Source organism: Carassius auratus, unplaced genomic scaffold (genome assembly GCF_003368295.1).
Source record: "Carassius auratus strain Wakin unplaced genomic scaffold, ASM336829v1 scaf_tig00002951, whole genome shotgun sequence".
Classification (NCBI taxonomy): Eukaryota; Metazoa; Chordata; class Actinopteri; order Cypriniformes; family Cyprinidae; genus Carassius; species Carassius auratus.
The window spans coordinates 136,784-150,842 of NW_020523497.1; the positions used below are offsets into that span (position 1 = coordinate 136,784).

The 14,059-nt window shown below is 36.4% G+C and overlaps 1 protein-coding gene across 4 annotated transcripts in view; it reads right to left on the reverse strand.

Annotated features, from left to right (window-relative positions):
• LOC113070059 (dachshund homolog 2-like) overlaps positions 1-14,059 on the reverse strand; it is a 159,617-nt gene that overhangs the window by 96,130 nt on the left and 49,428 nt on the right. For all 4 annotated transcript variants that reach the window (XM_026243219.1, XM_026243218.1, XM_026243221.1 and 1 more), the window contains exon 2: positions 1,550-1,665. In XM_026243219.1, the coding sequence (XP_026099004.1) occupies positions 1,550-1,665 (116 nt within the window). The remainder of the gene's footprint in view (positions 1-1,549; positions 1,666-14,059) is intronic.

Below are 14,059 nucleotides of genomic sequence, written 5' to 3' on the forward strand. Positions count from 1 at the left end.
AGAATCTGCTGATGTGTTAGTAATGCTGCTAGAATGTGACAATAGTCAGATCTCTCTCTCTCTCTCTCTCTCTCTCTCTCTCTCTCTCTCTCTCTATATATATATATATATATATATATATATATATATATATATATATATATATATATATATATATATATATATATATATATAGTTATTTCATTTTATTAAAACATGAATTCATTATAAATACACACTTTTATAATTACAGACTACAATAAGGACAACTGTAATTAGAATTCATAATAGATTAATATTACAACCAATACTAATTAAATTCATTTTTACCTCATTAAAAAGTCACAAATCCAGTAATTTGCTATGAAAGATCACAAATGTAGTCATCTTTGATAATTGTGGCCCATTACGAGTTAATATTTTCAGCCGTTATATTACCATGAATACTGTCTCTATCTCGGTGAGAGATTCTGTAAAAGTGTAGACGATTTACATTTTAGATGAAGCAGCTTGACTTTATCACTTTAAAGAGCGCTGTCTATTCTTACTGGAATACATGCAAGTAACTGGAGACATGCCAGTGGAAAGGAGTGATTGTTCGCTTTAAACCTCCGGAGGAAGTTCAGCTCCTCAGGTTTCACAATATGTTGATACTGCTGTCAGGGAGAATAGACGGAGGCATCCTGACATACATGTGGATGGCACTTCTTTTAGGAATCACAGCAGAAAGACCCAACCGGACAGAGTCCAAAACTAACACTTTAGTTCATCTAGCATGTTTGATCTCAAATCGCATCACCTCCTACAAAGTCAGACATTTGTTGGTGTTGGGGACGATTGAGAGAAATGTGGACGCACATTTTAAAGAGCTGCATCCCCCCCCACCCCCCCCCCCCGGAGCGGCCGGCAGAAATAATAACAGAGTCATCTAAAATCAATCAGTGGGGCCGGCTACGGACTGCTCCGGCTACTCCGCGCTGCGCAGATCGATACACACGCTGGCCATTGTGAGAGCTAAATTGCCACTACCATCAGCAATTTACAGAACTGAAGCTAAAAGGCAAGAAGAGGAGAGGAAAGCCGACATGACCTTAACATATCCGAGCACGATGCTAAAAGACACATGCGGTTTACTTGTAAATATAAACACACAAACAGACACGCAGGTAATGTCCAGAGGTTAAGGATTTGGTCTAAAAGCAATCAAAGAATTTCTCTGAAACAGACTGTATTCCAAAGGAAGCAAAGGTGAAAGAGGGATGATGAGAGAGAAAGAGAGAAAGCAAATGCATACACAGGAAAAAAGCAAAGAGGCAACAGAAATCCAATAGTTTAACCTCTGTTTGAGACGCAGTGGTGGCCAGTGAAGGACAGAGGGGGGGGATCAATACGAGCTGAGAGTGGGAGAGCGAGAGAGATGGGACAGCACAGATAAAGAAAAATCCAGATTTCAGAGCAGAAAGAAAAATCAAGCAGAAATGAGTCAAAATGATACGTGGATTTACACACTGGCGGCCGTCTGGGAGCGTGTCGTTCACTGACAGGTGAGGCTGGTCTTTTTAGGTCTTACCTGTCGGGGAGAGCAGGCTGGGAGAGAGCAGCCCGTGAACGCTGTGAGGAAGCAGACGAGAACTGTCCTGCATCGCCACACCGAGAGAACGCTTGGGAGGACGACCGGGACGAGAACTGCACAGAAAAAACAGACAATATGTCATGAAATACATTCGCATCTACATTGTTACTTGATCAGAACAGTAGGTCACATGATTGAGAGATACGTTTTGATTGGTGAACACCAAATACAGGTCAATGACACGACTCTCATTCATAAAAAAAAAAGATAATTAGAAAGGCAATGCAGAATTCACATGATGACACGGTATGATATCACTCACAATACAATCATTTTTATTTCTTTATGAATAATTTCTTTTTTGATAAAGAAGAAAAAAAGCCTCATTTAAAAAGGAAATTCTTCACAAGAAAATGTTAAATAGTTCTAATTTATAATTTAGTTATTAATAGGTATACTATTAGGTATACTATATGTCTACTATTATTCCTTAGGAAAAAAAAAACTTAAAATAATTGTAATTTATTTTTTTAATAGTAATAATTTTATTTGTATTTTTTATTTTAATAGAATCTCTCTCTCTCTCTCTCTCTCTCTCTCTCTCTCTCTCATATATATTACAACCATTTTTTTTTTGTTGTTGTTTTTTAAGATTGTGGTACAACTAATATCATCATTTGACTTTTTTTCATGAGAAGGGAAGGTTAGATCTGGTTGTAAAATTCCACGCGGTGTGTCTCCCTAAAAACCTAATAACATTTATTAACAGAAATGCTATTTACCAAACAAAACAAAACTTTTGCCCTGAAAACCTTTTTTTTTTTATTAAGTTATGTACACACGTTTTCAAGGTGTAAGACAAATATGTTATTACTTTCCAATTTATTATTTTCTAGAGTCATCTCATCTTCATTTTTAGAGTAATTAAATTGAATTGAATTAATTTTTTTTTTTTTTTACCTGTATGAGACCAACAAGAATACAAAGAGTACATTTCTAAGAAATTGGCTTCTTTCCGCTTTTCTTAATCGCCAACATTACAATAAATGCTACAAATGTGGTTTTATGGAAAGTTGAGTCTCTTCTGACAGACCACTGAAAAGGAAAACTATTTTTCTATTTCTATTTTACACACACATCAAACAAACATACATAAGGATACCCATCATCCCCTATCATGATAGATACATGAACAAGCACGGCTTTAGAATCCCGTTCTGCTAACGTACAACACACCAGACAAATTATTCAACAAAAAAACACAATCACGCACACTTATCTCCCGCACTTCATTGTGAGACGGCCTATCAAAGAGACAGGAACATGACAGTTCGAACCCTGTGCAAGGGTGCTGGTGGAGCAAAATAAGCCAGAGAAGCAAAATGCTAATTCTACTGCTGCATATCATTGGATCTTGTCCAAGTACATCAAGCAGCAAGGGTTTTTACCGTTCTATTAATACTGCAGTGATAACAAACACAAACCAGAGAAGAATCACCTCTAAACAGATCGTAGTAAAGCAAACAGGAAGAATGGCACAGTGGGCAAATTGCTCTTAATAGTATTACACAGCAGTTTCAGAGACTATTACATAGAAGTCTCACAAGTAATTCATGGCAGCATACAATGCATGCACACACAGCCGAAGTAGACAACTGAAGTCAACACAAAACAGCATTTGCAACCAGTTTATATCCATAATGTGATGTACTTTCAAGCCCAACCTGAATGCAAGTTTGCTACTGAGAACAAATGAAATATCAGCACCAACTTACATTAATGTACTTAAATTACTGTTAACATGAACATAAAAAATTTGATGTCATTTGTTCATAGCATTAAAAAAATGTTTTGTTAATTGCAAATTTGTGGAAATGTTTTATTATTTTATTTTATCATCACATCACACCAACAACACTCTCCAACACTATAACGTGTTTGAGGTTTTCAATTAAGTGTTACTTTGGGGTTGTGCTATAGAAGGCTGTTTCTGTCATATAATAAAAAATAATAATAATAAATAAAATAAAACAGATATATCTCAGAAGTTTTATTTCACAATTCTGAATTTTTTCTCACAACTGCATCTCGCAGTTGCAGATTCATAAGGAAATTATTATTCAATTATTTCTCAAATTTGTAATCTGAATTTTGAGTTTATATCTCACAATTCTGACTTTTTTCTGAAAATTGTGAGAAAAAAAGTCTGAATTGAATCCAATAAAAAGTCACAATTACATGAAAGCACTCTATACAGATAAATATTAATTAATAATAATGATTTATTTATATTTAACAGTAAAAGTAATTTCCAACATAATAATTTAATCATCTTTAATGCAATGATAACATAAATGCATATACATAATTAAAAAAGTTATCATTATATAAAACTATTATTTTATTTTAAAACAATATGTATATGTATATGTGTGTGTGTGTGTGTGTGTGTGTGTGTGTGTGTGTGTGTGTACATATATATACAGTACAGACCAAAAGTTTGGACACACCTTCTCATTCAAAGAGTTTTCTTTATTTTCATGACTCTGAAAATTGTAGATTCACACTGAAGGCATCAAGGGCTATTTGACCAAAAAGGAGAGTGATGGGGTGCTGCACCAGATGACCTGGCCTCCACAGTCACCGGACCTGAACCCAATCGAGATGGTTTAGGGGTGAGCTGGACCGCAGACAGAAGGCAAAAGGGCCAACAAGTGCTAAGCATTTCTCGGGGAACTCCTTCAAGACTGTTGGAAGACCATTTCAGCCCCTGGCCTAATTTTACTTCCACCACTCTCAGATCTTCATTCTCTAAGACCTCAGTAGTGCACTTATGTGTATTTTCAAGTAATTACATTTCAGACTTTACTGCAGTCAAACAATTCCAATGAACAGAAAATTAACTAGAAGCCAAAAGGATCAATGGTAAACTTCAAACGACCCCTTCAGTGCCCAGTTCTGTCCATGAGACACCGTACTGACCTTCCTCCCTTTCCTGCCTCAAGATATCCTTGTTTGACTTGCTGATCTGTTGACAAGCTTGTCATGGTCCATGGCAAACGGGAATCACTTTGGAACGCCACATTACTAATCCAATTAAAAACTATGGACAGTGGAGCGTGGTGGAAAAGAGACGCAATCAACATGACTCACTTTAGCCGTTGTAGTGCCTGTAAGTGGAGAGCAGTCGATGGAGTTTACCGTACTGTAAAAAAAAAACATGTCAGCACAGTTTGCCAGACCACAATTCCTCTCTAGTGCGGATAAAATGAATGGAGTCTTTGAGTCAGGGAGAGTTCGACAAACTACTTTTTAGCCTTGTTTTGTTTGACTTTTTACTCTGAGAAAATGTTTCATTGAAAAACTCACTTTACATGACATTTTGCACATTTTATTAACAATGTAGAGGGTAACGAGACATGACGGGCAGATTCGAACTGATGTTTCCCACGTGAACATCTAACTACTAGGCCACAGGTGAGAAAGAAAATTCTTATAATTTATTGTTATTGAAAATAAACCACAAAGACCTTAGTGTGCAAAGGCCTGAGTTTGTTTCAGAGTTGGTTTTTATATCATTCTGACAAAAGCCACGTTGGAAAACAATCAATTACCTCAGAGTTCCGATAACACAACTCCATTTCCTTTGAGGAAAGCAAATTAGAAAACAGCATGGTGGGGCAGCAAATGATTCTGTGGGGTCACTGTGGTGCAGAAAGAAAAATCAGCTTAACGTCAAAAGATCCCGCCTTTGAAGACGGTCAGCTACTAACTTGAAATCGCACATCGTTGAATGTTGAAAAAAACTTAAGCAGACGTTTCCGTTCATGCTTAAAGCGAGGTGGAAAACCATTTCCTGTAAAGCTCTACATCGATATACTGTATACGTGTTGAAGAGCAAGAAGTGTTCCTTCTTTCCTCATTTGGAGCATCTGACTCACTTGCTCCTTTCGAGCATTCCTAATCGAGGCGTGCCCCAAGTACAAGATAGAAAAAAAGCTAACATGCTGGAGTCGTTAGAAGTCTGCAGTCAGGCGATTGTGCGTGAACAGGCACTTGACTCCCGCGGGACTCTTAAAGCTATTTTCTTATTTAGCTCCACTTTGACTGGGTATTGTTAGAGCCCGAGCAGTTCTTTCCTCACTTGTGACAGGTGCTTCCCTTATATAAAACCCATCCTTTCATTTCCAAGAGCGCTTTCGGAAAGGTATAGCCGTCATGTACTCAACACAATGTTCCAGAAAGAGTACTGGAATTCTAATTGTGTGGAAATATGGGACTTAGAATGGTTACTACGAACATAGATATAGCACTGAAATAATGATACTTAATATTGAACTATTTAAAGGGGTCACATATGACATTGCTCAAAAGAACATTATTTGGTGTATTTGGTGTAATGCAATTTGCAATTTATGCAGTTTAAGGTTCAAAAACACATTATTTTCTACATAATGTAAATTATTGTTGCTCCTCTACGCCCTGCCTTTCTGAAACACATAGATTTTTACAAAGCTCATCGTTCTGAAAAGTGAGGTGTATGCGGACACATCTGAATATTTAGGTTGAACTGTTCTGAAAAAGGGTTGTAAATACAACTTAACCACTGATTTTTAGTTGTGTTCTCTTTTGGAAGGCCAAACAAAGTGGTTTCGAGAATATGCCTTTTTTCTTTGCGTGAACATTTTGACGGCGTTATGCAAATTTTCCCACATCGTGATGTAGATATGTGGGGCCGTGTTAGAATGAGACATTTTAGGTTGGCGTGGTTGACTCTTTAATTTTATAAAGAATATCTCTTTGGATTTGAGACTTTAGTCTTTGCAACCTTGAAGATCTTCTTTATGCACCAAGAGCTTGTAACACTCCAAAGAGTAAGGAAAAGTTGAAATCGCATCATATGACACCAAATAATTCAATTCAGTATATTTGTTAGGATTATTTGATTAAATTGGCCAAAGTTTATTTCTATATAAAAAAAAGCAAACAGTTATTCCATAATATTACAATAATTATGCCTAATAAGATGATATTATATGGTTATGCAAATGCTTTAAACAGGTTATTTTAGTGTATAAAGGTCACAGAGCATTAGAGGAAAACCTGATCAGCACATTTTGGACCCCCTGAGTACTTGATTTTGTGCTGCACTTACCCATGTTTTTACATTAAAAAAGGGAAACATCCAATGATTTCAAAATGTAATGTTGCATGGATTTATAGTAGTTCATATTTGCATCATATGGCTTTTATGATATTTTTTTAATTGATTTATTGATGCACTTTATCTATAAATGGAAGCCCATTAAACAAAACTCACTTGCTGAAAAAATACTTGCTGTGCAAAGAAAAGGTTGATAATTAGCAGTTATCTGGGTATTACACTTTAGTATTGTATAATTATCATTTTTGATTATGAAAACTGCAGTGAAAAATTTCCATTATCTGGAAAGAAATATTCTCCAGTTGAACAGACACCAATATAAATCAATTTAGTTGAACAGACACCAATATAATTTTTTTTTATTAAAGGTATTTTGGTGATGATGCATAAATGGTATGCAGTACAAGTATTGTGTATTTCCTGGAAAAGATAATTGAGCAGTTTTACGACAATTGTCAACAGTTTTATATATTTCATAGACTAGTTTCTGCTGCCATAATTAAGCTAAGCATCCAACAATGTGGAGGTGACAATATCCAAGTTCTTGGGTTGTTACTGTAAAAATAGGATATATAAGAAAGGCAGAAACAGTATGAAGCCTCCTAATCAGAGTGCCCTGACCTTCTCTCCATTAACTGGTTGTATTGCAGGTCTATTGAAGGCTTCTTGTCAGTATATTGAACCGGGACCCTGTGAACCACCCAGTTCTTTAGTCAATCTGACTTTAATGGAGCCTCTTACACCCTGAGAATTCCCTGATATGGGAATATTTTTCATCTCCCTTTCCCACTCGCAGGCATGATGCCCATGTGCGTTCCCTACAGCCACGACAGACAGAGCAGTGAGTATACAAATCACACACACAAACACGTACACACTCTCCTCTCATTCCCGTATCCCATCGGGGTGGAGGAACAGATGGCAGTGAAAAGTCATTCACACGTTACTGCACGTTCCACACGCCGGAGAAGAAAACCCTGTCAGTGCGCTCGTCGCAACCAATCACTCTGCTCAAATCCCCGGCGACAGCATCGCGCTCTGCTGGGGACTGGCAGAAACTGGGTTACTAAGCACTTTTTATTCTCTCCCAGATTCGTAAATGTGCCCTTGTCATCTTTTAAATGGCCTTATTCAATATTCATGAACAGGCGACACCTGCTTGTCTCGCTGAGACAATGTGGCTGAAAAGATGGGGGCGTGGCCACACGGAGGCTCCAAGGTAGGTGAATCAAACCACACCCATTTCTGCAGAGTGGGCGTGGCTTAATAGTTTGTTCACAGGATCAAACTTTGTTTTAATCTTCTTATTTAGAGAGAACTGTCCGTAAAATAATATTTAGCCCAAGAAGAAGAAAAGGCCAAGAGTTGGACCATGGCCGGAGGGGGGTGAACAGGGAGGACAGGGAGGGAAAACAAAATCAGATTTCCAAAATTATAATGGAAAACGGTTTTAACAACAACAAAGACGGCAGCTGAGGCAAGAGAAAAATGTTTGAGTCAGGGTGCCTTTGAAGATATTTAATTAAAATCTAATCCTGCATTCTTAAAGGCTCACATAAATTAAGCTGTCAGTCAGGAGATTTATGCATTCACATTTGCATATTGCATACAATTCATCAATTACTCATGTTTGAAAGGCTTGAGTATCCCAGGGAGAGGAGCTACCAGTGTGCCAGCTCAGAGAGACAGACAGCGAGAGAGAGAGACAGCGTGTGGGAGAGAGACAGACAGAGAGGATGATGGGGCTCCTGGTTCCCGCTGATGCCCAAGAGGAGTCAGTCTCCATATGTCCATGCATTCAACCAATACTACTCAAATCCTTTCTCTTGCAAACGTACACACATACACACACACACACACACAGACTGTGTGTGAAGCTGTCTGGTCTCAGACTGCCACATGTAAAGCTCTATTCTCACAGTCAGACAACTGCAGCTGATTTCATTCTGCACTTTGCTCTCAGTGTTGTATAACTAAACTAATTAGTGTACACTAAAGCGGACCACAAGTACATGTGGCAGACACAAGCAAAATGATTTACCCTTTACAGAATAGTTTATAGAGAAACATTCATATATCTTCAATATGTTATTTCGTGACTTAAAGTCTCTCATGCTCACCAAAACTGCATTTATTTGATAAAAAAAAAAAATATATATATATATATATATATATATATATATATTAGTGCTGGGCAACGATTAAATATTTTAATCGCGATTAATCGCATGATTTTCTGCGATTAATCGTGATTAATCGCAGCATGCGCAAAATTCAATAATGAAATCAAAAGTAGTGTATGTGTAATTTTATTCTTTCAAAATTCTGCTGTATGAATAAAAGTGCAATAAAATGTTGTTTGTCAAATCTTTAAACAAAATAAAGTGCTTTTTTACAGCAGTTAAAAGTTAGTAGCAGTTAACATTTCTTGTAAATCTTAACTTAAACATTAATGTAATCAAATTAAATATAACATTAACATATAAATAAAACATTAAAACATTAATGTTTTATTAAATAAAACATTAAAGTTTTGTTTAGTTTGTAAAAAAAAAAAAAAAAAAAAATTGTCCAGAACCTGGATCATAACATTAACTGGCCCCTTCCGAGCAACAACATCAATCTCCTTTAAGAGACTAAGAATCTCAGTCCAAAAAAAAAAAAAATCTTTCAGTGATGCAGGTTGAGTGGACAAAATTAACTTCATTTATCCATTCTTCCAACTTTACATTTACTTACTCATCTGCACCTAGCCAGTTGCTAAGACACACAAGGTTCACATTTTCAGATGATAAAGAGAGACATTTTGCTGAAACGTGCGCTAAACATTTTATTCATGTTGCACAGCAGTGGGGCATTTCAAATAAAGTCAGCACACTTAGCACAGATAGTGCAAGAAATATGATCGCTGCTGCAAGACATCTGCCATTTGAACACGTCCCCTGCTACGCGCACAGTCTCCAGCGTTCTGTCATAGTATCTCTGCATAACAGCGCGTTTCACAACGTCCTGGCCAAATGCAGAAAGGTTGTGGGCCATTTTAAGCACAGTGCAGCGAGTGCTGCAGAATTAGAACAAAAACAAATTGAACTTGGACAAAAGAAGGAGTCGCTTATACAAGACATTCCAACCAGATGGAATTCGACTCTGGACATGATTTTCTGTTTTGCGCGCTAACTCATCCCAAGCAGCCAGTAGCCTACTGATAAACATCCCACCCCTCCTGTGACCCATGGTTTGTGTTGTATTCACTTGTTTTATTACAGTCTAGCTATGTGTATTGAAACGCAGTGAGTAACGGACTTTCAAAATAAAAAGTACGTTAACGCGCGATAAACTAATTGTCGGCGTTAATTAATTAATGCGTTAACGCGATAAAAACGCGTTAACTTGCCCAGCCCTAATATATATATATATATATATATATATATATATATATATATATATATATATATATATATATATATATATATATAAACGTGTGATTTTTTTTATTTTTATTAAAACTTCTATTCAAAAACATTATTTGTAACTTCACTTCTTTCATTTCTATTACAAACTAAAGTAGGAAAATTCTTCAAAGTTTCATCTATTTTCTTTGATATTCAAAGATATTGTCAATAAAGCTTGTATTATCTTTCTATGGAACTGTATTTCAGTACAGTCAAGGTCACACCTGACATTTTCGGGTATGTATGTTCAGTCATCGCTCTTTCTTATAAAGCCATCCAATATTTCTCAGATTAAAGGCCAATGCTTTTAATTTGGGAAAGGCTTTGGCCATGGTAGGGCTGTTTTTTCCCCACAGGCTCGTCTCACACTGTGTTCCATTATCTTGATTGCGATTGTCAGACGAAGTCTATTGTTAACCATAACTAGCAGTTTCGCTGTCGGGTTGTGGCAAGCCAAATGCAGGGCAGCGCAACCGAGTAGATGCCAAGAAATTAGGACAACCGTCTCCAACCACCTACCGGTTGGCTAGTCGAATTTCAAAGTAGATGGAGTGTTTAATAATCCGTGGCCAAGAAAAAAACTAAGACTGGCATTAACGCTGGTAGCTTATAGGAACTTTGCTTAAGAGGCATGTAAGGATATTTCAGAAAGCCGATTATATACTGTATATATATATATATATATATATATATATATATATATATATATATATATATATATATATATATATATATATATATATATATATACACAGAACATTTTCTATATAATTTATTTTTATAACAAAAGTATAAATATGATACAATAAATGTGGAAGTAAAATGGCTAAACTTTGCAAGCACAGTATTTTTTTTTTGTCCAATAAATCTTTTTTATATATAGAATTAAACAAATAATATAATTCTTGTTCACAATAATAAAACCTGATTAAATAATAATAATAAAACATTTTACGCTTTTCTAGTACCAAAAGCACTAATTAAACATTAAAGATGAACTATTAAAAGATACCGTTTAAAAACAAAATGATTGCACAACAGGCCAGTAGGTGGCAATATTCACGACGACTGGAAATCGCCGTTAAACAAAATAAGAATAAAGAAATATGGCATGCTTTTTTTTACCGTTTGGTTTCATGGTGATTCTTTTCATGATAAACATAAGAAAGGTTTGTGTGTTGGTACAGTAAATTAACTTTGCTTGTTGCTATGTTTGCACGCGTTCAGTATCCACCTCAAGTATATTAAGGTAATTTAGGAAAATTAGAGGCCTGTCTCTTTACCTAAATTGGATTAATAAATTCTGAATTGTGTTTGTCGAGGGGGCGCCCTAACAGATGACCTTATATCGGCTAATGACAGTAAACAAAGGTGTGCTTTTCTAAAATGCCGGCTCCTGGAACGCCACCAGAGAAAGGTCAAACGCTCAGAACGACAGAGTCCCTTCTATGTGGCATGGTCTCTTTCGCACGCATACTCACATATACACATGCTGTCCGGCCCTCACAATGTTGCTTTTGTTCTGCGTTATTAACTGAGAGAATTCCTCCGCTTACAGCTTTTATTAAAAAACTCGGTGCGGCTGTGCGCAAGGAACCGGTACGGCCCAGAAAAAAAAAAAACAGCACATCTCCTGAAGAAAAATCTCCTCTCGTGGATTTCTTTCGATTCTGCCTCTGTCTGACACCACGTAGCTTTTAGCTTAAGTAACCGCCGATCAAAAAGCTTCCCTCCTTCTCTCAGCAGTGCCACTACAGAGCTACTGATGGTATTGAATAAATGTCAGATGTCTTCCCCCCTGCTGTCTGCTCCGAGAGCGAGAGGGAGCGGAGCGAGAGAGAGGTGTTGCCTTATTCATGGTGGGCGGCCGGGCGAGTGGGGGAGGGAGAGTTTGTTTGCGAGCCATTATCTTCAGCCATCAATCACTTCCGAGGAACGCATGACACGAGCACATCATTGGATTGCACACGGGAGCCTGTGTGTGTATGAATATCCATAACAATATGAACGTCCGGTGAGATGATCTTTATTTCTAAATGACACACAAGGCCCTGACACATGCTGCTAAACAGCGGGCCTGCGTGGAAACCTCTGCGGATTTACACAGAATTAGTATGTACGACATTCAGAGAGTTCTACACGTCCACCGACCTCCATTCCACAACTAATGCAGAAAATGCAATCAAAGTGCACAGGTTACAGTACACGTGAACCTTCTGAGCACAAAACAGGTCCACATTTTCAAGATTATATTCATAATTTTTTTTGTGTTGAGTGAATTAGGAAGACACACACACACACACACACACATCATCCATCCTCCAGAATGTCTGTTCCAGCTGAATTCACTGTTTAATCCGTTCTCTTAACACACGCTCACCTCTTTTTTTTCCAGCCCTGCATCTCTGTGATTCTGTATTGACTCTTCACTGAACATATGATGAGCCGGTGATTTACCACACGGGGGGGAATGGATGGACACAGAGAGAGAGAGAGAGGGATGGGAAAGAGGAGGGAGAGGTTGTCGTCACTTGACAGCTCACTGAGATACGACTCAATGCACGGCTCTTAAAAATAGCAGCTCTCTGATAAACAGCACGCTCTCGCTTTAACCCGCAGCAGAGACGCCGGACACAATGTGCCTGACTGCGCTTAAGTTAAGACGTGATAGATTCAAAGCATCCCAGCAATGAGACTCGCTCTGACAGACTGTTAACGGTGTGTGAGACAAAACAGACAGAGAGATTCCTTATCTTTGTATACACACACACACACACATTGATGGTATGTTTTACCCATGCTGCTTTAATACACACTCGTATCAATCTAAGTAAGTTTGATCTCTTTTTCCATTCCACCTGTTTATCAGTCTCACTCCATCCATCTCTTGTAAGCGTTGCATTTCTTTCTGTCAAAGTGAGACTTGAATCTTTGAAGTAAATGTGAAATCATTACCGAGCCTTTTTACTTTTCTGTGATATGATTTATCAGAGCACAGAATTCTGAAGTCTATACATATAAAAAAACATATAAAACATGGTCTCACATTCCTTACATTTTATTGTCTTCAACAACTTCAGACATTAAAACAAAACTCCTTATTAACAGGCTTGGGGTTATAATAATTATTATTATTATTAAATAATAATTAAACATAACAAATAAAACCCAGAGGGTTGTAGGTAATATTACTACAAAAAAAATATGGATGCATAATCTCCAAATTAGATTGCTAAAATATAACTGTTAAAACTGTTAAAAGTTTGGGGCCATATTAAAGTCTATTGATCAAATATACAGTATTATTGTGACATTTTATTACAATTTAAAATAATTATAATTTTTAAATAGTAAAAAAAATTAAATAATAATTAAAATAATAATAACAATTATAATAATATTATATATATATATATATATATATATATATATATATATATATATATATATATATATATATATATATAAACATTCCCTTGAAGGGACCATTACTCCAGTCTTCAGTGTCACATGTTCCTTCAGAAGTCATAAATATGCTGATTTGTGCTCAAGAAACATTTTTGTTTATTACCAATGTTCAAAGAAGCTGTGCTGATTATTTTTGTGGGAACTATAATACTTTCAGGAGCCTTTGATAAATAGAAAGTTAAAAAGAACATTTAAACAAATATTTTATAACATTATAAATGTTTTCACTATTACGTTTTGAGTATTTTAATGCATTGTTGCTGAATAAAATAATTAATTTCTTTAAAAACAAAAGACTTTTTTAAACTTATGAATGTTAGTAAGTGTATATAAAAAGTGTCCTGAAAATGTAATAATTACTTGTAAACTTCTATTCATCCAATTTGACTGAGAGCATACAGTTATCAGTCAAAGCTTATAACA